The 26,887-nt window shown below is 42.1% G+C and overlaps 1 protein-coding gene across 16 annotated transcripts in view; it reads left to right on the top strand.

The window, feature by feature from the left end:
- LOC109877945 (mitogen-activated protein kinase 10) overlaps nucleotides 1-20,656 on the top strand; it is a 112,847-nt gene extending 92,191 nt beyond the window's left edge. For 3 of the 16 annotated variants that reach the window (XM_031803008.1, XM_020470189.2, XM_031803006.1), the window contains 4 exons: nucleotides 8,002-8,028; nucleotides 9,206-9,269; nucleotides 9,711-9,817; nucleotides 17,376-20,656. In XM_031803008.1, coding sequence (XP_031658868.1) covers nucleotides 8,002-8,028; nucleotides 9,206-9,269; nucleotides 9,711-9,805 — 186 coding nt within the window. In that variant the 3' untranslated portion in view covers nucleotides 9,806-9,817; nucleotides 17,376-20,656. Of the gene's footprint in view, nucleotides 1-8,001; nucleotides 8,029-9,205; nucleotides 9,270-9,710; nucleotides 9,818-17,370 lie in introns of all 16 variants that reach the window. The other 13 variants (XM_031803010.1, XM_020470187.2, XM_020470186.2 and 10 more) reach the window with 7 other exon arrangements.
- The last annotated feature ends 6,231 nt before the right edge of the window (nucleotides 20,657-26,887 follow it).

Here is a 26,887-nt window from a genome sequence, read left to right as displayed (position 1 = left end):
GCTTTCTTTGTATGTTAAGTTCCCCTCTCATAATGGTTTCTATGGGAACTGTCCAGAGAGAGTTCCTTGTTTTTCTTCTTTTTTTTCACGTCTCATAATATTTCTTTAATGGCCATCTCCGACCCACTTAGGCTTATCTGGTATTGTGTAATCATAGAAACATGTTCGCATGTTACTGACCATCATGTACTGTAGATACATCCCAGCAGGCTAAACTGATTGTTTTGCCTGCTGGAATGTGCATTATTCCTCAAATAGGACACATACACACAGTGTCGATACTTTTGGAGAATACACTACATTCTCCTCCAAGGGTTGTGATTGATGGTAGTTGTGTGATAAGGACAGATCTTACTGGAACGTAATAGGCATAATAGCAGGCATTTATTGAGGTCTACTGGTTATGTGCTTATGTATTAAGTATAGTCATTCCCTCTTAAAGACCTTTGTCATTACGAGATGATAGTGAGATTGGGAAAAATCCATATGCAGGCTGTCTCTTGCTTGATGAATTATTTAGATGCATCACACACAAAGTAGGCCTATTTGCCTATGCATAATGCAATACAGTAGGAATGGCTTTCCCTGAACTGTAATACAGTGAAACATACAGTACATAGGACTGGCATGGTGGATGATAAGCACATGTATATATGTTCCCAATAATGAAATGTAGTACAGTGCATTCAAAAAGTATTCAGACTCCTTGACTTTTTCCACATTTTGTTACATTACAGCCTTATTCTAAAATGTATTAAATCATGTTGCCCCCTCATCAATCTACACACAATACCCCATAATGACAAAGCAAAAACAGGTTTAGATTTTTTTGCAAATGTATTGAAAATAAAAATGGATATTTCGACACTGTCAATCACCACATCCTCATCGGCAGACTCGACAGCCTTGGTTTCTCAAATGATTGCCTCGCCTAGTTCACCAACTACTTCTCTGATAGAGTTCAGTGTGTCAAATTGGAGGGTCTGTTGTCCGGGCCTCTGGCAGTCTCTATGGGGGTGCCACAGGGTTCAATTCTTGGACCGACTCTCTTCTCTGTATACATCAATGATGTCGTTCTTGCTGCTGGTGAATCTCTGATCCACCTCTAAGCAGACGACACCATTCTGTATACTTCTGGCTCTTCTTTGGACACTGTTAACAACCCTCCAGGCGAGCTTCAATGCCATACAACTCTCCTTCCGTGGCCTCCAATTGCTCTTAAATACAAGTAAAACTAAATGCATGCTCTTCAACCGATCGCTGCCGGCACCTGCCCGCCTGTCCAACATCACTACTCTGGACGGCTCTGACTTAGAATATGTGGACAACTACAAATACCTAGGTGTCTGGTTAGACTGTAAACTCTCCTTCCAGACTCACATCAAACATCTCCAATCCAAAGTTAAATCTAGAATTGGCTTCCTATTTTGCAACACTCATTTACAAAATAGCCTCCAATACCCTACTCAATAAATTGGATGCAGTCTATCACAGTGCCATCCGTTTTGTCACCAAAGCCCCATATACTACCCACCACTGCGACCTGTACGCTCTCGTTGGCTGGCCCTCGCTTCATACTCGTCGCAAAATCCACTGGCTCCAGGTCATCTACAAGACCCTGCTAGGTAAAGTCCCCCCTTATCTCAGCTCGCTGGTCACCATAGCTGCACCCACCTGTAGCATGCACTCCAGCAGGTATATCTCTCTGGTCACCCCCCAAACCAATTCTTCCTTTGGCCGCCTCTCCTTCCAGTTCTCTGCTGCCAATGACTGGAACGAACTACAAAAATCTCTGAAACTGGAAACACTTATCTCCCTCACTACCTTTAAGCACCAGCTGTCGGAGCAGCTCACAGATTACTGCACCTGTACATAGCCCATCTATAATTTAGCCCAAACAACTACCTCTTTCCCTACTGTATTTATTTATTTTATTTTTCTCCTTTGCACCCCATTATTTCTATCTCTACTTTGCACATTCTTCCACTGCAAATCAACCATTCCAGTGTTTTACTTGTTATATTGTATTTACTTCACCACCATGGCCTTTTTTGCCTTTACCTCCCTTATCTCACCTCACTTGCTCACATTGTATATAGACTTATTTTTCTACGGTATTATTTATTGACTGTATGTTTGTTTTACTCCATGTGTAACTCTGTGTTGTTGTATGTGTTGAACTGCTTTGCTTTATCTTGGCCAGGTCGCAATTGTAAATAAAAACTTGTTCTCAACTTGCCTACCTGGTTAAATAAAGGTGAAAAAAAAAATATATATACATCACATTTACATAAATATTCAGACCCTTTACTCAGTACTTTGTTGAAGCACCTTTGGCAGCGATTACAGCCTCGAGTCTTCTTGGGTATGACGCTACAACTTTGGCACACCTGTATTTGGGAAGTTTCTCCCATTCTTCTCTGCAGATCCTCTCAAGCTCTGTCAGGTTGGATTGGGGAGTGTCGCTGCACAGCTATTTTCTGGTCTCATCAGAGATGTTCGATTGGTTTCAAGTCCGGGCTCTGCCTGGTCCATTCTCGGACATTCAGAGACTTGTCCTGAAGCCACTCCTGTGTTTTCTTGGCTGTGTGCTTAGGGTCGTTGTCATGTTGGAAGGTGAAATTTCGCCCCAGTCTGAGGTCCTGAGCAGTCTGGATCAGATGTTCATCAAGGATCTCTCTGCACATTGCTCCATTCATCTTTCCCTCGATCCTGACTAGTCTCCCAGTCCATGTCGCTGCAAACCATCCCCACAGCACAGCATGATGCTGTCACCACCATGATTCACTGTAGGGATGGTGCCAGGTTTCCTCCAGAAGTGATGCTTGGGTTTCACCAGACCAGAAAATCTTGTTTCTCATGGTCTGAGAGTCCTTTAGGTGCCTTTTGGCAAACCTCAGCCGGGCTGTCATGTGCCTTTTACTGAGGAGTGGCTTCCGTCTAGCCACTCTACCATAAAGGCTTGATTGGTGGAGTGCTTTCCTTCTGGAAGGTTCTCCCATCTCCACAGAGGAACTCTGGAGATCTGTCAGAGTGACCATCAGGTTCTTGGTCACCTTCCTGACTAAGGCCCAACTCTTGGTGGTTCCAAAGTTCTTCCATTTAAGAATGATGGAGGCCACTGTGTTCTTCGGGGACCTTCAATGCTGCATAAATGTTTTGTTACCCATCCCCAGATCTGTCCCTGTCTCGGAGCTCTATGGACAATTCCTTCTACCTCATGGCTTGGTTTTTGCTTTGACATGCACTGTTTATTTTATTTTTTATTTTTTTATTTCACCTTTATTTAACCAGGTAGGCTAGTTGAGAACAAGTTCTCATTTGCAACTGCGACCTGGCCAAGATAAAGCATAGCAGTGTGAACAGACAACACAGAGTTACACATGGAGTAAACAGTTAACAAGTCAATAACACAGTAGAAAAAAAGGGGAGTCTATATACATTGTGTGCAAAAGGCATGAGGAGGTAGGCGAATAATTACAATTTTGCAGATTAACACTGGAGTGATAAATGATCAGATGGTCATGTACAGGTAGAGATATTGGTGTGCAAAAGAGCAGAAAAGTAAATAAATTAAAACAGTATGGGGATGAGGTAGGTAAAAATGGGTGGGCTATTTACCGAAAGACTATGTACAGCTGCAGCGATCGGTTAGCTGCTCAGATAGCAGATGTTTGAAGTTGGTGAGGGAGATAAAAGTCTCCAACTTCAGCGATTTTTGCAATTCATTCCAGTCACAGGCAGCAGAGAACTGGAACGAAAGGCGGCCAAATGAGGTGTTGGCTTTAGGGATGATCAGTGAGATACACCTGCTGGAGCGTGTGCTACGGATGGGTGTTGCCATCGTGACCAGTGAACTGAGATAAGGCGGAGCTTTACCTAGCATGGACTTGTAGATGACCTGGAGCCAGTGGGTCTGGCGACGAATATGTAGCGAGGGCCAGCCGACTAGAGCATACAAGTCGCAGTGGTGGGTGGTATAAGGTGCTTTAGTGACAAAACGGATGGCACTGTGATAAACTGCATCCAGATTGCTGAGTAGAGTGTTGGAAGCAATTTTGTAGATGACATCGCCGAAGTCGAGGATCGGTAGGAGAGTCAGTTTTACTAGGGTAAGTTTGGCGGCGTGAGTGAAGGAGGCTTTGTTGCGGAATAGAAAGCCGACTCTTGACTTGATTTTCGATCGATTTTCGATGTTTGATATGAGTCTGGAAGGAGAGTTTACAGTCTAGCCAGACACCTAGGTACTTATAGATGTCCACATATTCAAGGTCGGAACCATCCAGGGTGGTGATGCTGGTCAGGCGTGCGGGTGCAGGCAGCGAACGGTTGAAAAGCATGCATTTGGTTTTACTAGCGTTTAAGAGCAGTTGGAGGCCACGGAAGGAGTGTTGTATGGCATTGAAGCTCGTTTGGAGGTTAAATAGCACAGTGTCCAAGGACGGGCCGGAAGTATATAGAATGGTGTCGTCTGCGTAGAGGTGGATCAGGGAATCGCCCGCAGCAAGAGCAACATCATTGATATATACAGAGAAAAGAGTCGGCCCGAGGATTGAACCCTGTGGCACCCCCATGGAGACTGCCAGAGGACCGGACAGCATGCCCTCCGATTTGACATACTGAACTCTGTCTGCAAAGTAATTGGTGAACCAGGCAAGGCAGTCATCCGAAAAACCAAGGCTACTGAGTCTGCCGATAAGAATATGGTGATTGACAGAGTCGAAAGCCTTGGCAAGGTCGATGAAGACGGCTGCACAGTCCTGTCTTTTATCGATGGCGGTTATGATATCGTTTAGTACCTTGAGAGTGGCTGAGGTGCACCCGTGACCGGCTCGGAAATCAGATTGCACAGCGGAGAAGGTACGGTGGGATTCGAGATGTTCAGTGACCTGTTTGTTGACTTGGCTTTCGAAGACCTTAGATAGGCAGGGCAGGATGGATATAGGTCTGTAACAGTTTGGGTCCAGGGTGTCTCCCCCTTTGAAGAGGGGGATGACTGCGGCAGCTTTCCAATCCTTGGGGATCTCAGACGATATGAAAGAGAGGTTGAACAGGCTGGTAATAGGGGTTGCGAGAATGGCGGTGGATAGTTTCAGAAATAGAGGGTCCAGATTGTCAAGCCCAGCTGATTTGTACGGGTCCAGGTTTTGCAGCCCTTTCAGAACATCTGCTATCTGGATTTGGGTAAAGGAGAACCTGGAGAGGCTTGGGCGGAACTGTTGGCCGAGGTTGGAGTAGCCAGGCGGAAGGCATTGCCAGCCGTTGAGAAATGCTTGTTGAAGTTTTCGATAATCATGGATTTATCGGTGGTGACCGTGTTACCTAGCCTCAGTGCAGTGGGCAGCTGGGAGGAGGTGCTCTTGTTCACCATGGATTTCACAGTGTCCCAGAACTTTTTGGAGTTGGAGCTACAGGATGCAAATTTCTGCCTGAAGAAGCTGGCCTTAGCTTTCCTGACTGACTGCGTGTATTGGTTCCTGACTTCCCTGAACAGTTGCATATCGCGGGGACTATTCGATGCTATTGCAGTCCGCCACAGGATGTTTTTGTGCTGGTCGAGGGCAGTCAGGTCTGGAGTGAACCAAGGGCTATATCTGTTCTTAGTTCTGCATTTTTTGAACGGAGCATGCTTATCTAAAATGGTGAGGAAGTTACTTTTAAAGAATGACCAGGCATCCTCAACTGACGGGATGAGGTCAATGTCCTTCCAGGATACCCGGGCCAGGTCGATTAGAAAGGCCTGCTCACAGAAGTGTTTTATGGAGCATTTGACAGTGATGAGGGGTGGTCGTTTGACTGCGGCTCCGTAGTGGATACAGGCAATGGGGCAGTGATCGCTGAGATCCTGGTTGAAGACAGCGGAGGTGTATTTGGAGGGCCAGTTGGTCAGGATGACGTCTATGAGGGTGCCCTTGTTTACAGATTTAGGGTTGTACCTGGTGGGTTCCTTGATGATTTGTGTGAGATTGAGGGCATCTAGCTTAGATTGTAGGACTGCCGGGGTGTTAAGCATATCCCAGTTTAGGTCACCTAACAGAACAAACTCTGAAGCTAGATGGGGGGCGATCAATTCACAAATGGTGTCCAGGGCACAGCTGGGAGCTGAGGGGGGTCGGTAGCAGGCGGCAACAGTGAGAGACTTATTTCTGGAGAGAGTAATTTTCAAAATGAGTAGTTCGAACTGTTTGGGTATGGACCTGGAAAGTATGACATTACTTTGCAGGCTATCTCTGCAGTAGACTGCAACTCCTCCCCCTTTGGCAGTTCTATCTTGATGGAAAATGTTATAGTTGGGTATGGAAATCTCCGAATTTTTTGTGGCCTTCCTGAGCCAGGATTCAAACACGGCAAGGACATCAGGGTTAGCAGAGTGTGCTAAAGCAGTGAGTAAAACAAACTTAGGGAGGAGGCTTCTGATGTTGACATGCATGAAACCAAGGCTTTTTCGATTACAGAAGTCAACAAATGAGGGTGCCTGGGGACATGCAGAGCCTGGGTTTACCTCCACATCACCCGCGGAACAGAGGAGGAGTAGAATGAGGGTGCGGCTAAAGGCTATCAAAACTGGTCACCTAGAGCGTTGGGGACAGAGAATAAAAGGAGCAGATTTCTGGGCATGGTAGAATATATTCAGGGCATAATGCGCAGACAGGGGTATGGTGGGGTGCGGGTACAGCGGAGGTAAGCCCAGGCACTGGGTGATGATGAGAGAGGTTGTATCACTGGACATGCTGGTTGTAATGGGTGAGCTCACCGCATGTGTGGGAGGTGGGACAAAGGAGGTATCAGGGGTATGAAGGGTGGAACTAGGGCTCCATTGTAAACTAAAACAATGATAACTAACCTGAACAACAGTATACAAGGCATGTTGACATTTGAGAGAGACATACAGCGAGGCATACAGTAATCACAGGTGTTGAATTGGGAGAGCTAGCTAAAACAGTAGGTAAGACAACAGCTAATCAGCTAGCACAACAACAGCAGGTAAAATGGCGTTGACTAGGCAGGGAGGGTCGGATTAACTACACACAGAGCCTGAGTGCGGCTGGGGCCGAGAGATAAAACATAAACAAGTAGAATGGAGTACCGTAATTAATGGACAGTCCAGCATGCATCAGCTATGTAGCCAAGTGATCAGTGTCCAGGGGGCAGCGGTGGATGGGGCAGGGAAGGTAGACTGGCGAGTATTATCCAGGTTAAAAAAACTGGCTAAGTTGGTGGAAACGCTAGCCAGGAGTAATCATCCGGGGTTGCGGTTAGCTAGTTAGCTAGTTGTGAAGATCCAGCTGAAAATGATCCGTTTGCGGTGGGAATCCGGGGATAAAAAATAATAGGTCCGTTATGCTCTGGTTAGAGTCGCGTTGTTCGAACTGGCGAGAGGTTAGCTGATGACCGGTTAGCTGAAGAACGCTAGCAATGGTTTGCTGATAGCTGGTAGTTAGCTGGCTAGCTTCAGTTGAGGGGGGTTCCGGATCCGAAGTAAATATAAATACTTTAGAAAAAAAAGCAGATCCGCGCTACATTGGGTGAGGCGGGTTGCAGGAGAGTATTTAGAAGTTGAGATTTAGCAAAATGTTTTAAAAGATATGCGAAGAAAAATATGTAAAAAAAACGATATATACAAGAACACGACACGACAAGACGTCTGACTGCTACGCCATCTTGGATTCAGCGAATCACACTACTTCACTATAATATCTTTCTTTGAAAATAGGAATATTAAAGTATTATGACTATGTTAATGTATATATTTCATTTGTAGCATGCCTCATTATTTTGTTAAAACATACATTTTAGTTTATCATAGCAAATATCACCAAAAAGTGATACCCTACATGACGATGTTAGTTGATGTAGCATATATGAGGATGTATAGATGTGAAATACAGTATATATACTGTATATATATTATATTGGCCATCTATGGCATTACCATTTCCCTGAAACCAATGTTGTACTGTTTTTTTCCCCCCTCTCTATTGTCATTTCATGCTGATGAAGGCCAGGGATCTCGTCCAAATATCAATGGTAAATAAAAACTATACTACCTCCAGAGAAATATATCATACAACATCTAGAGCATTGCAAACATGATATGACCAGATATGACTGTATAAAACTGTACTACATATATTTTGGGGCGGCTGTCCAAAACCCAATCTTCAGCTATTTTTCAATGACCTCTTAGAAAAATGGTGCTACCTTTTTGGTTGTAAGTGTACAGTATATAGGACAGCATATACATACTGTACAGCATATATAGAGCTTTACAAATATAACATGACCAAAGTTGCACCATCCAAAGAAACCCCTCGGTAACATGTTCTATGAGGCACATACATAATGACTTCTAAGGGAATTTATAATGAGTTATATTACATTTTATGGTGCATTATAACACTTCTTTTAAGTTGTTAGAACAACTCTTACATAGATTACATGGCAGAATGTATATGTGCTGTGTCTGTGTGGCTTTCTCCTCACTAATGGAAAGCAATATAGGCTGGCATGCCTATAGGATGTTAGACAACAACATATTCAAATGGAAATATTTGAAGGGCCTGGTCTGTAGGCTCTACAAGTTAAATATTATTATTATTATTACTACTACATCCCCAGAGGAGGTGTTGTCCTTCTTCCTGTCAATCATCTAATCATAAAGGAAAACTAGAGCAGATTGTCTTAGTTGTTCAGAGATTCATTGTCATGAAAGAGGCATTGGAAATGATTGTAAGAAATATCTTCCGTTTCTTTCATTCTTCATCTCAATTTGGTAGCCTATTGTCATCCCAACCCACCTCTGTATCTTACCATTCTTTGTTCTCATCATGATCTCTGTTCTACTTTTACTTGTCCTTTACACTTGTTCTGTGCAGTGAATGGGTTTGGCTGTTCAAACACCTCATGCAACTGATGCTGAGAGTGTATATTATGTCCCCTCTGCTGATTTACAGAACTCTCATGCATTGTGTGGATGCGTGCGTGCGTGCGTGCCTGCGGCCACTACATATTTTGTAAAGATGGCTAGTGTTGCACATATTTAGAGCTTGTGTCATTTAATGTATAGTTGAAACTTTAAATTGTATTCTTTTCAAGGGATAATTTAAATGCTGTCATGATACTGGCAGTTCTTAGATATCACCAATCTGTTAGCCATTGCTAAAACCAGGTTCAGCAAACAGTCGATTTATCTTTCTCCCTCCAGCCTCCTCCTGCTATCTACGACAAACAGCTGGATGAGAGAGAACACTCTATCGATGAATGGAAAGGTAAACATGTCATATTCCTTTATAGTTACTAATTCTATTGCTATGGATGCCTCTTTTGGGAGTATCTCTGAATAAGGTAGGATCTCTGAATAAAGGCTAAAAAAGCTAAAAGCTGTAAGTTGTAACGTTTGTGGTCTCTAGGGAGACAATTCCCAACTTACATTCACTGCTTTTCTCTATTCTCTTCTACGTACTGTAGAAGCTTGTCAACAATTAAGTATTCCTATCTGTTTTCTATTTGTTTCTGTTTACTAACTTTGTATATTAACATTTCCAATGACCTTGTAGCCAGCCTTCCCATGGTAATTAGACTTACAACAAGAGACAGCTAAAGCAGAGAATAGATTTCTGTGCTGGTATTTGAATGTTTTTTCCTCCCCTTTTCTTTCGGTCTCTCCCTCTCCTTTCTCTCTCTCATGCTCTCTCTCTCTCTCTTTTCAGAACTAATCTACAAAGAGGTGATGAACTTTGAGGAGAGGACGAAGAACGGGGTGGTGAAGGGACAACCCTCTCCCTCAGGTACTCTCAGTGCATAACCTAGTCCCTCTGTAAGTTGATTTAATAATACTGTATAATCACTGGGGTCTTCTTGTAACAGAAATCCATCTGTGCGTTGACCCATGCGTCTTTGTCTCCCATCTTGTTTTCCCGAGACAAATATAATTGATAGGCTACATAAGTGTTATATCTGTAGGAATTTGTAGATGAGTAATTATATCTGTATGTAAAAGTATCCATCTAAACCAGGGGTGGGCAACTCCAGTACTAGAGGGTGTGATTAGTGTCACACTTTTTCTCCATCCCTATCCAACACAGTTGATTTTCAATTGCATTCTAAACTGAAGATCATGATTAGGTGATTATTAGAGTCAGGTGTGTTAGCTGGGGCAAAACTGTGACACCAATCAGGCCCTCGGGACTGGAATTGCCCACTCCTGATCTAAACTGTAGATTTGGTCATTTTTGACCAAACTTGCATGTTTTGTGTTTCATCTTTATTTGAATGGTATTACTGTATGCAATTAAGTGTTAAGAAAGATATCTGTGACTCCACTCTATATTGATTAACAGAGCAGTGTTAATGTGGATTGATTAAAAAGGTTGCTATCCACCTACTCTCTGAAATTTCTTTACATCTGTGTATGCACTGTCACATATCATGATTTAAGGCTGGGGTCCTTGGTCCATACTCTTCTAGATAGCACTAGAACTCATCTCATTTTCAGTAAAAAAAAAAAATATTGGAGTGTTTACCAAAGCGGCAGCTGCGTGTCATTCACCTGTATGGCCACTGTGGAGCAGTGTGGAATCATGATGGCACAGTATTGGTAACATTATTATGGCGTCCATCCAGAGTCTAGTGTTGCTGAGAGAGGAAAACAACTTGCCTTGGTCGTTCTCTGCAGCAAATTTCTGCAGAGAATGTTTTCTGGATGGCTTGGGATCTACAGAGGGAACCCCTTATATGCCTGTTATGGGCTCTTGGACAGTGATAAGGCTAAACTGCTACCTTGAGATTGATTTAATACGCAGTGTGATACTGTAGCTCTCTCCCTTCACTGTCCCTCATCTCTCTGTCTCTCTACCTCTCTCTGTCTCCCTTCCTCTCTAGAACTCTGCAATTAAGCAGATGGGTATTCCTAGTGCTGAGGACAGACAGTGCAGCTGAAGAGCCCCAGATGGCAATATTTCACAGCAGTAGCAGGCTCTAAAGCATGTTATTCTGTTATTGGATCAAATCTATGTATGAACCCATAAATGGTGATTTTGCCTCCCTGTTTTATTGGAGGTCAGATTAAATGTATTCCACTGTTCTTTAATCACCTGCCTCAGACACAAACAGGAGATTAATGGTCTGCCTACATATCACCGCACCATTGGCATGCTCTGGACCAAGAGGGATCGTTTTAGCAAGCCTTAGCAAACTCACTTTTTCTCTTAACTGGCTTGTTACATTTACATTTTAGTAGACAGATACAGAGCGACTTGAGTGCATAGATTTTCATACTTGTCCCCCATTGGGAATCGAACACACAACTCTGGTGTTGCAAGTGTCATGCTTTACCAAGTGAGCCACACAAGTGCAGGTAGAGCAGATCTTTTGTATCTGGTCATCTTTCTCATTCTTCGCAGTCTGATGCTTTGTCTAGGACAAAGACTTGAGATTTGCTAGCTACCTACGATAGTTTAACGCCACAGATTCAACAGGAAGCTTAAATGTCTGCTCCGGGAAGATAGGAGCATACAAAGAAATAAAACTGTTCTATCGCTATGGGAGCATAGGGCTTTTACAAGAACCAAACACCTTTTGTGTTCCTACTTGCTTGAATATTTGTATCTTTAGTTTAAAATTCTGCTCTTTAACTTGGTCAGTTTCCCAAACTCGGTCCTGGGGCCCCTCATCTATTTGTTTTCTGCTAATGTTTTTAGACAACCATGTCATAAGGGGCAAGGGGTTACCCATTCTGCCATACCATGTTATGCTGGTGTCAATTCCAGCCCGGGAAAACAGAACGAGCTCAATCAGATTTTAATCTACAAGAAATTATAGATAGGGCTATTTCATTTAACTTCAGAGCAAATGGCTCTATCTAATCCTCTAAAGGAAAGATTAATGAGGACCTCTTGAGTTCTGCAAATTACAATAAGATGTCTGAACGAGTCATTTCAAATTAATCCATTCGTAACCCTGTGGGAGAGGGAAGTAGCTTGAGGTAAAATTCTTGGTGCGAACAGAAGCCACTGGGGACGAGTACAAAATCTTAATCCAGGAAAGGAATGACGGGCCAAACCCAAATCTCTCTAGTACTGTAAATAGATATTCCCACTCAACCCGGTCGAAAGCCTTCTCAGCATAAAGAGAGATGACGACCTCTGGCTGTCGAGTTGAGTGGGCAGAATAAAGAACTTTAAATATCCACCGCATATTATAGAAAGATTGCCTACCTGAGAAAAATCCGGTTTGGTCAGAGTTAATTATATTAAGCATCGCTGTCTTTAAACGGCATGAGCGGACCTTAGTGAGAATTTTATAATCGCAGCACAAAAGGCTTATGGGGCGGTATGAGCCACAGTCTAGGGGGTTCTTGTCCTTTTTAAGAAAAACAGAATGGGTCTCCTGGGTAAATGTCTGGGGCAGTTTCTGACTAGAAAGGATTTCATTGTATATTGAGCTGAGCCTAGGGGATAGTTTAGAGGAGAATGCTTTATAAAATTCAATAGGGAAGCCATCAGGCCCAGGAGCTTTACTGCTCTGCATGGATTGGATTGCCAGAGTAGCTTCATCATCACTTATTGAGGCATCCATGTTAGTTTGTTCATCCAGATTGTCTAGAAATGCATGCATACGAGATGTGTCAGGAAGAGCCACTGACGAGTAAAGAGCAGAGTAGAATTGCTTAAATTGATTGTTGATTTATTTGGGATTGGTAGAAGTTAAATCAGCTGCAACACACATTTCAGGTATGGTGCTGCTAGCAGCCGATTGTTGAAGCTGGTGAGATAACAACTTGCCAGCTTTCTCTCCGTGTTCATAAAATATCTGCCTCGACTTAAACAGAAGCTGCTCCGTTTGTTCAGTGGAAAGATTGTCAAATTCCGATTGGTGTAGCAGTCTCTTTGTAGAGTTCAGGAATCGGAGAAGAGGCATATCTGTTGTCCACATCTAGAATGAGTTGACATGGCTCCGATAAGTGTTTAGTGCGCTGTTTATTGTCATACGCTGTGTATGAAATAATTTGCTTTTAACGACTCCCACACAGTAGAGTGAGACACGTCAGGAGTGGAGTTGATCTGTAAAAAGACATCAATGTGAGTTGATATGTATTTTTTAAAGGCACTACAGTATAGTAGTAGTGGGTCAAGTCGCCATGCGCGTTGTGATGCAGTACTGTCCGGAAAGCGGATATCTAGCTGGACAGGGCTATGGTCTGAGAAAACAATGCTGTGATATTGGCTATTAGTTACAAAAGGAATAATTATATTATCCAGCAGGAAAAAGTCAATCGTAGTGTATGAGTGGTGGACTGGATAAAAAAAGGAGTACTGTTTAGCAGTGGGATTGCTCCTGCTTCATGGATAAGACAAATTATAGGATTCTAGAAATTATTTGATTACTGCACCCGATTTTAAAATTACATTGTTGGGCTTTGGTCTAGATCTGCCTAGACTTGGATGTAATACACAATTGAAATCTCCACTCAGTATCAAATGATGAGAGTTAAGGTCAGGAAGTGTTGCAATGAGGTCTGAGAAAAATTGAGCGTCATCCCAATTAGGACCATAGAGGTTAGCCAGAACAACCTGTGTGTTAAAGTATTTCCCCATCACTATAATACACTGCTCAAAAAAATAAAGGGAACACTTAAACAACACAATGTAACAAGTCAATCACACTTCTGTGAAATCAAACTGTCCACTTGGGAAGCAACACTGATTTCACATGCTGTTGTGCAAATGGAATAGACAACAGTTGGAAATTATAGGCATTTAGCAAGACACCCCCAATAGAGGAGTGGTTCTGCAGGTGGTGACCACAGACCACTTCTCAGTTCCTATGCTTCCTGGCTGATGTTTTGGTCACTTTGGAATGCTGGCGGTGCTTTCACTCTTGTGGTAGCATGAGACGGAGTCTACAACCCACACAAGTGGCTCAGGTAGTGCAGCTCATCAATGCGAGCTGTGGCAAGAAGGTTTGCTGTGTCTGTCAGCGTAGTGTCCAGAGCATGGAAGTGCTACCAGGAGACAGGCCAGTACATCAGGAGACGTGGAAGAGGCCAACAACCCAGCAGCAGGACCGCTACTTCCGCCTTTGTGCAAGGAGGAGCAGGAGGAACACTGCCAGAGCCCTGCAAAATGACCTCCAGCAGGCCACAAATGTGCATGTGTCTGCTCAAACGGTCAGAAACAGACTCCATGAGGGTGGTTTGAGGGCCCGACGTCCACAGGTGGGGGTTGTGCTTACAGCCCAACACCGTGCAGGACGTTTGGCATTTGCCAGAGAACACCAAGATTGGCAAATTCGCCACTGGTGCCCTGTGCTCTTCACAGATGAAAGCAGGTTCACAATGAGCACATGTGACAGTCTGGAGACGCCGTGGAGAACGTTCTGCTGCCTGCAACATCCTCCAGCATGACCGGTTTGGCGGTGGGTCAGTCATGGTGTGGGGTGGCATTTCTTTGGGGGGCCGCACAGCCCTCCATGTGCTCGCCAGAGGTAGCCTGACTGCCATTAGGTACCGAGATGAGATCCTCAGACCCCTTGTGAGACCATATGCTGGTGTGGTTGGCCCTGGGTTCCTTCTAATGCAAGACAATGCTAGACCTCATGTGGCTGGAGTGTGTCAGCAGTTCCTGCAAGAGTAAGGCATTGATGCTATGGACTGGCCTGCCCCAGACCTGAATCCAATTGAGCACATCTGGGACATCATGTCTCGCTCCATCCACCAATGCCACGTTGCACCACAGACTGTACAGGAGTTGGAGGATGCTTTAGTCCAGGTCTGGGAAGAGATCCCTCAGGAGACCATCCGCCACCTCATCAGGAGCATGCCCAGGCGTTGTAGGGAGGTCATACAGGCACGTGGAGGCCACACACACTACTGAGCCTCATTTTGACTTGTTTTAAGGACATTACATCAAAGTTGGATCAGCCTGTAGTGTGGTTTTCCACTTTAATTTTGAGTGTGATTCCAAATCTAGACCTCCATGGGTTGATAAATTTGATTTCCATTGATAATTTTTCGTGTGATTTTGTTGTCAGCACATTCAACTATGTAAAGAAAAAAGTATTTAATAAGAATATTTCATTCATTCAGATCTAGGATGTGTTATTTTAGTGTTCCCTTTATTTTTTTGAGCAGTGTATAAATAAAATGTAAAAAACTGCTAAAAACAACAAAATACCCAGAAGAAAACCTTGGACCCCCATGCTGGCCTTACCTCTGTTGGAAGGCTGCATCTACCTCTCCTAGACTAGAGCAAAATACTACCATGTTAAACCGAACCTCAGTAGAGCTCTATCTAGGGTGAACACAATCAAGTTTACACATAGGGAAGGGATTCTGTAGGGAACCACCTCGGTTACCTTATGTATCTTATGCAATATGCATATTTGAAGGATAATAAAAAATATATATTAAAAAAAAGGAGGCATATATCCCCCGTGACCAACCCCATCCACTTGGGATGACTTTAAAAAAATCTATTTTTTTTTTATGATTGGAAAACCAACCCAGTATAATTCAACATTTGTATAAATGTAACCCTTGGTTAAACATCCTAACAAGCCAGAACACCGGCAAACGTTTATTCATCTTAAAAGCATAACTGTCCACTCACCCAACTCTTGCTTACAAGATGAAACATAAGACAAACAGGACTGCCTATTGAAAGACATTTGCCTCAAATATATTTATATTGTATTAGAAATGGTCTGGCTACTATCCATACTGTGTACCTACAGTGCATTAAAATACTGTACTGTACTATACTGTCCTGTAGCCTAAGCATGTCTGTATGTTTGCAGAAATTCATCACCATCTAGTGGTAAAAAGTTGCACATGAATGCTGAAATGTCACCCTGGTCTGTAATGTTTCCAAAGACAGGTAGGTAGATAGGGAACTACATCTTTTAACATAAAAGTATTACATTCTTATTATCAGTGGGTCATATGATTGAGTGTAGTCTGGCCCAGGAGTGGGAAGGTGAACGGAAAGGCTCTGGAGCAACGAACCGCCCTTGCTGTCTCTGCCTGGCCGGTTCCCCTCTTTCCACTGGGATTCTCTGCCTCTAACCCTATTATAGGGGCTGAGTCACTGGCTTACTGGGGCTCTCTCATGCCGTCCCTGGAAGGGGTGCATCACCTGAGTGGGTTGATTCACTGATGTGGTCATCCTGTCTGGGTTGGCGCCCCCCCTTGGGTTGTGCCATGGCGGAGATCTTTGTGGGCTATACTCAGCCTTGTTTCAGGATGGTAAGTTGGTGGTTGAAGTTATCCCTGTAGTGGTGTGGGGGCTGTGCTTTGGCAAAGTGGGTGGGGTTATATCCTTCCTGTTTGGCCCTGTCTGGGGGTGTCCTCAGATGGGGCCACAGTGTCTCCTGACCCCTCCTGTCTCAGCCTCCAGTATTTATGCTGCAGTAGTTTATGTGTCAGGGGGCTAGGGTCAGTTTGTTATATCTGGAGTACTTCTCCTGTCCTATTCGGTGTCCTGTGTGAATCTAAGTGTGCGTTCTCCAATTCTCTCCTTCTCTCTTTCTTTCTCTCTCTCGGAGGACCTGAGCCCTAGGACCATGCCCCAGGACTACCTAACATGATGACTCCTTGCTGTCCCCAGTCCACCTGGCCGTGCTGCTGCTCCAGTTTCAACTGTTCTGCCTTATTATTATTCGACCATGCTGGTCATTTATGAACATTTGAACATCTTGGCCATGTTCTGTTATAATCTCCACCCGGCACAGCCAGAAGAGGACTGGCCACCCCACATAGCCTGGTTCCTCTAGGTTTCTTCCTAGGTTTTGGCCTTTCTAGGGAGTTTTTCCTAGCCACCGTGCTTCTACACCTGCATTGCTTGCTGTTTGGGGTTTTAGGCTGGGTTTCTGTACAGCACTTTGAGATATCAGCTGATGTACGAAGGGCTATATAAATAAATTTGATTTGATTTGATTATTACACTAATGTGATATTATTGTATTTAAGGAGAGAGCCGACAGAGTACCCCAGCCTTAACTCGCTCTCACCTGTCTGGTGACACACTGTGATGTGTTTGTATGTGGGGTTCTGGGTGTACTATTTGGTTGTGTTGTGACCGAGTGTCCAGTTTCTGTGTGGGGTTATGTGTCACAATAAGGGTTGTGAATGACTGAGAATGTCCAGTAGTGTCTGTGGCAGGGCTGGGGTCAATTCCATTAAAAATCCAGTCAATTCAGAAGGCAAACGGAATTCCAATTCCACATTTTTCTAATTGAAAAGCACTGAAGTAAATTGGAATTTGAATTTCAGTGTACATCCTTAATTGACTGGAATTTAAATGGAAATGACCCCAACCCTGGTCTGTGGGGCTCTTAGTTCGTTGTAACCCGGCTGTCTGTTGATTCCCTCAGCACAGGTGCAGCCGTGAACAGCAGTGGTGAGAGCCTCCCTTCCCCCTCCGTCAACGATATCTCCTCCATGTCCACCGACCAGACCCTGGCCTCAGACACTGACAGCAGCCTGGAGACCTCCGCAGGACCCCTGGGGTGTTGCAGGTGACTAGCAGCCTGCCTGCGCAACCCAATGTTCTTCAGAAGGTGAAACGCAATGTCCAAACAACCAACCAACCCACCAAAAGATTATTAAAAATAAAAAAAGTATCATATTAAAAGGGATTTAAGAAAACGTAAAGAATAATGATTGTGAATGTTAAGCTTGCATTTTCATTCAAAAAGAAAAAACTATGAAATATGAACTTGTTACTTTACTTATACACCCCACCCCCGCAAAAACAATATGGCACCATTAAAATAAAATAAAAATACTGAGACAGTCAGCTTTCTGTGAAGTGTAAATTGACTGGCTGCTGGTAACCCAAATTCCTTGCAGGCGCCTGTGCTTCAGTCGGGCCCTTTTCATACATTACTGTACAGCAATATACACTGCTCAAAAAATAAAGGTAACACTAAAATAACACATCCTAGATATGAATGAATGACAAATTTCTTATTAAATACTTTTTTCTTTACATAGTTGAATGTGATGACAACAAAATCACACAAAAATTATCAATAGAAATCTAATTTATCAACCCATGGAGCTCTGAATTTGGAGTCACACTCAAAATTAAGGTGGAAAACCACACTACAAGCTGATCCAACTTTGATGTAATGTCCTTAAAACAAGTCAAAATGAGGCTCAGTAGTGTGTGTGGCCTCCACGTGCCTGTATGACCTCCCTACAACGCCTGGGCATGCTCCTGATGAGGTGGCGGATGGTCTCCTGAGGGATCTCTTCCCAGACCTGGACTAAAGCATCCTCCAACTCCTGTACAGTCTGTGGTGCAACGTGGCGTTGGTGGATGGAGCGAGACATGATGTCCCAGATGTGCTCAATTGGATTCAGGTCTGGGGAACGGGCGGGCCAGTCCATAGCATCAATGCCTTCCTCTTGCAGGAACTGCTGACACACTCCAGCCACATGAGGTCAAGCATGGTCTTGCATTAGAAGGAACCCAGGGCCAACCACACCAGCATATGGTCTCACAAGGGGTCTGAGGATCTCATCTCGGTACCTAATGGCAGTCAGGCTACCTCTGGCGAGCACATGGAGGGCTGTGCGGCCTCCCAAAGAAATGCCACTTTGAGTTACATTGCGTTGTTTAAGTGTTCCCTTTATTATTTTGAGCAGTGTATAAATCTCCATTCACTTTCCCCTATGTGACTGTATTGCTATGTTTTAATAACCTCTAGGTTTGGTCCTTGGGTTTGTCTCTTGTGTGGGTGACAGATTGGTGTGTTTTCATGTGATTATTTCCCGCAGGTGTTAGTGCTAGTGCTCGACACTGCATAGCACCCCCGCCCTTTGTAAATATGTAATTCTGTACAGCTGTGAGACACATACAGACAGACAGACAGACAGGCAGGCAGGCAGTACTGGATGTTCTTCTATAGCACACCTTGCCACATGACATCACCACCTTGACCCCTGACATTTGACCCCTAACCTTTCACCTTAGTTTGACCCCTTGCCTTTTAGTCCTGCTGCATGATTACAAAAGCTAACACTAATTATATGATAAATTACAACTATAAATACTTTTGTTTATAATACCATTTAACGTAATTGAACTTCTTTTCAACCATATTGGTGACGAAACCTGTGGATGGGGAGCTTCGGTTGATGATGAATATATAAATATACATACAGTGTGTGATCTTCTGCAGGAGCAGGGCTGAGCAGGTTTGGGTTCAATTCAATTCAGTCTGAATGTCAACTGAAATTCCAATTCCACATTTCTCATTTTACCTTTATTTAACTAGGCAAGTCAGTTAAGAACAAATTCTTATTTTCAATGACGGCCTAGGAACAGTGGGTTAACTGCCTTGTTCAAGGGCAGAACGATAGATTTTTACCTTGTCAGCTCGGGGATTCGATCTTGCAACCTTTCGGTTACTAGTCCAACGCTCTAACCACTAGACTAGGAAAATTGGAATAAGAACTAGAATTTACTGAATTGAAATGTAAATTCACCCAAACCCTGTTGCTGAGCTGGAACCTTAAGTTCTCGTAGTTGGTTTGTGTTTTTGTGAAATGAAATCTCTTCTGACTGCATCCCTGCACCACTCCACAGTCTGTGGACAGTCCCACCCACAGCCTTGCATGTCATTCCCAATGTCACCTAACCACAACCAGGAAGGTCACTCACTCTGTTTCTGTGTCACTACTGTGGTGTAAATGAGAGTAGTTCAGGAGACAGTCGCCTTATATGTGTATTACTGTCGGAAGCACAGAACAGTTTGGGGGGGGGGGGTTACCTCATAGTTTAGTTTTTAGTTTTGTTCCTCAAATTGCATCCATTTTAATTTACATTGAATGAGTACTACCTTAATGCCATATTTTGTCAAAAGGGAATCCGATGATATATCGACTACCTATAAAACCAGTAATGTTAAATATAATTTTTGACTGGAAGTTTATTGATTATTGATTTATTTATTATTTTCATTGACTGAATCAGAATAATGGGAAGTGCCTTGTTTGGAATGATGCCGTTTACAACTATGTGTGCACTGAAATTAAGCTAAAGATTGATGGACCCCATTACTGAGATGCTGAATTTAGGTATTATTTGAAGTAGAATCTGAAGTTGGTGTCTGTTAGGATTGCAATATTTATGGTAACTTTACCAAAATTCTGGGTTTTTCCGTAAATATCAGTTGGAGGATTCCCAGTTGGAAGATTCCCTCACTGATTATTCCCTTGTCCAACCAGGATTTTCTGGAAAACCTGGACATTTTTTGGAAAGTTACCAGAAATGTTGAAACCCGAGTGTCTAGCGTGTCCTGTTCAATCTGATTCCGCATGATGTCACACCCATTGTCTGCTCATACTGTAGATGCACATAGTCACCACTACTGACCGATGCCCATGTCCTCCCTATTGGAACTATACTACGACCATTACCATGTTATTGTTGCATCTTTGAATAACTAAATAATGTAGAATTTAAACCTACTTTTTAAAACACAATGGACTTGTTATCAGAAAGTCATCATCATATAAATGTTCTTCTGACCTATATAGTTACCTAGCAACTGAGCAGAATACCTCCTAATTTGTATGGTTTTGTTTTGTATCTGTAAATGTCTTATTTGATCAGTGTCCTTACATTTCAATAAAGGGATGAAATAATCAGTTTTACTTTTGTTTGTATACTGTATATAAGCATGAGATCCATACGTAGTAGTTTAATCTACTACACTTCTAGATTAAGCACAGTTTACGGAAACATTGGGAGATTGGTTGGGATAGCAGCAATGTTTCATTGTGTGCATTTGTCTTGTTATTATGACATTCAAATTGTTAAGGCATTCCTGCATGTTTGTTGCAAGCCAGTGCATTAGCAAAAAAATACTGTAAATAGATAGTATGTCATAATTTAAAAAACCTATAGAAGTAATATTGATAGTCACATTTCAATTAGAATTACACCCTTATTTCTAATGTCTCCATACTGTAAATAAGTGGGCAATTACTTGTAAGTACTGTATACAGTACAGTACACTTCAAAGAGCTACGCATACACTTTAAAGACCTAATAAAGTGCTAAACGGGGGTTCTGAGATGTATCCAGGATAGGGCTCGGCTTCCCGTTCACAGGCTCTAAGAAATGTTTTAGAACAGGGTAGAACTTTAATGTATATAGTATTTTAGATCAATTAACAACCATTTTCTTACCACTTGTTTATGCTTGCCCTACAAAGGCAAAACTCAGTAACTACAAATTTGGTCAAAAATCTTTGATCTGTTGAAATGGCCAGGTATATTATCTGAAGAAATTTGAAGATGTTTTTGTTATTGGATGCGTAGGATAAAAAGTTCACAACAAATAAACATTTTTGCATTTAATGATCGTCCCTGTACAGTTTTAGTTGTTATTGAGAGATTCAGTCTTTCAAAACAAGGACCCGCTTCACTTCAGTAATAATAATGACAAACGTGTGGGTTCTTATATTTAAAAACATCCAGTGGAAAATGTACAACAGCACATCAAGCTTCTGTCTGATTTGTGTGTAGTATTAACTCATTTCCACCATACTGCTCTACAAAGTCAAAATGCTGTATCTACACCATTTGTTTACTGCAAAATCTGACTTCAAAGTAGTTTTCTGTCTAGACAGATGGCAATTTCTGATACTCCATGATATATTCTGATCAACTGGCTTGTTCTTGTGTCAGGAAACGAAATGCCACATTAAATCAGAAAAGTACATGTTCTAAAGTGCTGGAAGTGGGCCTATTTTATTCGAACAGCTTCTTTTGGACAGCCAGCACATCAGTATGTACTGTAGGTGTCAGAAATCAATGTAAATGATGTGGTTTCCTACTATACCTATGACTTCCAATAAATCAGCATTTTGTCAGCTGAATTTAATGGGAAAAGGCATGTGGACAAAGGGCGTTATTTTAACAATGTTCTCAGATGTTTTGGGCCTTAACTTTGTACACTACGTTATGAGGACCCTCAGGGCAGAGGAGTCAATGTAAGGGTTTTCTTTAAACTGTTGTGTGTTCTTGTTATGTACATGTAACAGTATCGTGGTAGAGTATGTCATTGGAAATATGATGAGGGGTATATACAGTGTATTTGTGTACAGTCACATTAAAACTAGAATTAGACTTGGTTGGGACATTATGGTTTGGGATGGGGTATCAATACAGAATGATAATTTCTGTAATTTGAACTGAAAGTGTTTGTGAAAGACCTACCACACAAAAGCTTTGACTAAATTAAATGTAAAAAATTTATTTTGCCTTTACAGTTAATTAATTGTCAACGAGGCCTGTCTGCATTGCTCAAACCGTTGTATTTATGCCATAAGATATCTGGCATAACATTCATCCAAAATGTCTTTGACTAATTTCAAATGAGTCTATCCTAGTCATTGAAACAACAATGCAGGTGTCCATTATTACTTCTCGATGATCATACTATAACAGCGCAAGAAACAATTATTATAGTTAAACCAAGGGGCTGATGTTGTGAATAGCTAATAATGTTAGGAACAGAACAGATTATAGTAGATTTTGAGAGTTGTTATGTGAAATTGAAATCTAAACAGATGATTTGGTTAATCTGAATCAGGGCGTTTCAGATTTTTTCCCATTTCTTCTCTTTTTCTGATGTAAGTTAGTGAACCATTTAGTTGACATTATACTTTGAAAATAATTTCTCTTGTTCACGCTGACGATCGATCTCAAGCTCCAAAGGCTAGCAATTCCAATCAAATAAAACAAACAAAGGAAATGGTTCAAAAGAGAAAAATAACTGAAACCTGTTTAAAACACTTAACATTTTAAAAGCACAGTGTATGTAAAAAAAAATGTATATGATTGAAAATAAACTAACTTTGAACTTGGGAATGAGTGTGCTTTTTTTATGTTGAGAATCTGTGTGTGTGCACACTATTGTCATTGGCCTTACAGTGCTGCCTCCTGTTCATCTCCCATATCTCCCTTAGAAACAGGGTGGAGTTGGCATGACAACAAAGTTTCTTGTTGAGTTTGGTATGGCCCAAATAGCACCCAGTGTTGTTGCGGAGACCTTATCCTGAGTCATGACTGCAGTGAAATTCTACATGAGTCACGGTAATCTTCTCTGCACATGCGTTAGCGTTAGTAGTACCCAGCTTGCTAACAATCATCAGATTTCTAATGGCCTGGTGCTCAGGGCACTATTGTCCCTCTAACCACTCTGACATCATCAAAACATCATCTTAGTCCATGCCCCTCTGACATTGCTCGTCCATATATGAAAGAAGTTCAACAACAGGTTGAAACTGAGTGGAAAACAGGTTTTGAAACATCCACAAAAAAAACACAATGAAACAGCAGAAAAACAAACAAATTGGTCTAGCCTAAATTTTGAGTAGCCTAGAAAAAGGGCATTTTTTATTAATTAATAGCCTGACACATTACCTTTAGCAACATAATATCTCCCCATTTTGCATTTCTCATCCCCTCTCTCCATTCGTTTCTCCAGTGGGTCTGTCAACAGTTTAATGAAATATGTTTAGTTGTGAAAACATGTTACTATCGATGTTCCCATACAGATTTCACTTGGTTTCCCAAATTAAGCACTGGGTAGCTGCAGGAACAGGGTTGGAGAGCCCATGGCATACAGAGTTTGGTCAGCGAAATAACAGGAGTAACAGGAGTAGCCCTGACATGAGTGAAAAACTTAATGGTGGTTTCCTGAAGTCCACAATCATCCTTTGTTTTGTTGACGTTGAGGTTATTTTCCTGGCACCACACTCCAAGAGCCCTACAGGGAGGAGGTGATAGCTAGGAATATTCCACACTCCCAGAGCCCTCAGCTCCTCCCTGTAGGCTAAGGGCTCTGGGAGTGTGGTGCCAGGAAAATGACCTCTCACTCAATGTCAACAAAACAAAGGAGATGATTGTGGACTTCAGGAAACAGCAGAGGGAGCACCCCCCTATCCACATCGACGGGACTGCAGTGGAGAAGGTGGAAAGCTTCAAGTTGGTCCACACACACAGTCCACCCGCAACAGCGCCTCTTCAACCATAAGAGGCTGAAGAAATGTGGCTTGGCACCTAAAACCCTCAAACTTTTATAGATGCACAATTGGGAGCATCCTGTCGGGCTGTATTACCGCCTGGTACAACTGCAGCCTCCGCAACTGCAGGGCTATCCAGAGGGTGGTGCGGTCTGCCCAACGCGCCACAGGGGGCAAACTACCTTCCCTCCAGGACACCTACAGCACCTGATGTCATAGGAAAGCCAAAAATGTAATCAAGGACAACAACCACCCAAGCCACTGCCTGTTCACCCCGCTATCATCCAGAAGGCGAGGTCAGTACAGGTGCATCAAAGCTGGGGCCGAGCGACTGAAAAACATCAAGGCCATCAGACTGTTAAATAGTCATCACGAGCACATTAGAGGCTGTTGCCTATATACATAGACTGGCCACTTTAATAAATGGATCACTACTCACTTTAATAATGTTTACATATCTTGCATTTCTCATCTCATATGTACATATATGCTGTATTCCATACTATTCTACTGTATCTTAGTCCATGCCCCTCTGACATTGCTCGTCCATATATTTATATATTCTTAATTCCATTCCTTTACTTAGATTTGTGTGTATTCTGTATATGTTGTGAAATTGTTAGAAATTACTTGTTAGATATTATTGCGCTGTCGGAGCTAGACACACAAGCATTTCGCTACACCCGCAATAAAATCTGCTAAACACGTGTATGTGACCAATAAGATTTGACTTAAAGACAAGATTAAATTGAGAAAAGTCTGATGGGTGAACATATGATCACTTGATGAGAGAACAGTGTGTGCAACCTGAGACAAGGAACAGAGCACAAGCTTTATTTGCAACTTTCCCAAATCATCAATAGCCGATAGATGAATCATGCAGCCCATATATCTTTTGATTTCTAAGGCATTCTATAGTTTGTATCATTCATGGCTAAAGTTGCCAAATAACTCTAAATCTAGCATATAGGACCTGTTTCACATACTCAGTATAGCCAATTCAAATGCGTACTCTTGCTCCGGAATGGAAAATTATCCTCTCTATTTTATTCAGTTAAGTTCAGTTATATTCTTCTTACTTTAAAATCATATAATATAAAAGAATGGCACGGGACTTAAGCATATCGTATTTGCTAAATGATTAAGCCTATGGCCTGGCGCATAGCCAGATAACATGCAGTAGGCCAACTCATATTCTGTTCCTCTGAAATATATATTTTTCTTTAGACCTGCCTAAAATAAATAATGGTTTTATGGTGATGGTGTTTATTCAATTGATTTATTAAACTTTTTTTAAAGTAGATGTTCCAAAGGCATGCATCAGTGGCTTGTATGCTACTTGTATGCTTGGAGGCCTAGAGAACGTGGTTATGTTAATTAACGGTCAATTCCTGTGAGACCAGAAGTCTTTTGCATGACAATAACAGGCTGACAAAATGGCATACCGCCACAGCCTTTTCAACCTTTGTTATTGTTAAGGGAATTTTTATCTATAATGACTAATTATGTATACATTTCAATCAGGATGTACTAATCAGAATACTATTATGTTACTGTATATGTACTAATCAGAATACTATTATGTTACTGTATATGTATGAATTTTCTTTCTTAATCCTAGTACTGAATATGTGTGTAAATATAATCAAGGATTAGAACAATGACTGCCTGTTCCTTGGTAGAAATTGATTAACTAAATCTTCAGACTGGCTAGAATGCTTATCTACACCGGAAGACCTTGGCTCAGCCATAAATTATATTAAATTGGTAGGGAGACGATGTGGGAAGGCTTGAGATACTGCCTTTGTACCAGGGTGGGAGAAGAGACGGGTTGATACTGGAACTAATGACGTCATTTTCAGTTTATAACCTGTGGTAAGCTGTATCGTGTTCACTACTCTCGTGAAATAAACTCTGCTGATTGACTTTAAGACTGGGCTCTGTCCATTATTATAGAATAAGGGTCTTACAAATCCTTATGAATTGACAGAGTGTTTAATTTTAATTGGCTATTAAAACATAGAGCAATTTAATTCCTTTAACAGTTATCCTTCATAGAACCAACCTAGGAGTGTTGGGAGTGTTTAGTCCATTAACATGTGGCCAAGCGAGGAGTGATAGGGCTCTATTCAATCTGTATTGCTGAAGCGTTACAGATTGTGCAATAGAAACGTAAAGGTAATTTCTGACTGAGACTGCATATGCAACACTTAGTACCTTGAATGCGGTCTCCGCCTTGAATGCGGTCTCTGGGGCCTTTAAATTTCAATCGTGCTGCAAAGCTGAACTGTACCAGTCAAAAGTTTGGACACCTTCTCATTCAAGGCTTTTTCTTACTTTTACTATTTTCTACATTGTAGAATAATAGTGAAGACATCTAAACTATGAAATAACATATATGGAATCCTGTAGTAACCAAAAAGGTGTTAAACAAATCAAAATATATTTTATATTTGATATTCTTCAAAGTAGCCACCCTTTCCCTTGATGACAGCTTTGCACACTCTTGGCAAAAGTTGAAGCACAAGCACTCTGCTACACCTGAAATAACATCTGCTAAACACGTGTATGTAACAAATAACATTTGATTTGATTTGGAAAGTGTGTGCCCTCAGGCCTGGAGCGAAGCAAAAGTCATTCCTCTACTTAAGAATAGTAAAGCTTTCATGCTGGTATAAAGGATTTTGGAGACAGGCGCAGGAATACATCCAAAACAAACATGTATACAAAAACACTGGGCTGTACCCAAACAAAAGAGCGAGGGTAAATCTTGTTGACCGACACGGGACGATACCCATAATACACAGTATATATAGCACTTAGCATAACAGCTGCACCAACGCAT

This window comes from Oncorhynchus kisutch, linkage group LG23, assembly GCF_002021735.2.
Source record: "Oncorhynchus kisutch isolate 150728-3 linkage group LG23, Okis_V2, whole genome shotgun sequence".
NCBI classification, from domain to species: Eukaryota; Metazoa; Chordata; class Actinopteri; order Salmoniformes; family Salmonidae; genus Oncorhynchus; species Oncorhynchus kisutch.
Note: the sequence above shows the minus strand (reverse complement) of the source record. Positions and strands in the feature narration are given on the sequence as shown.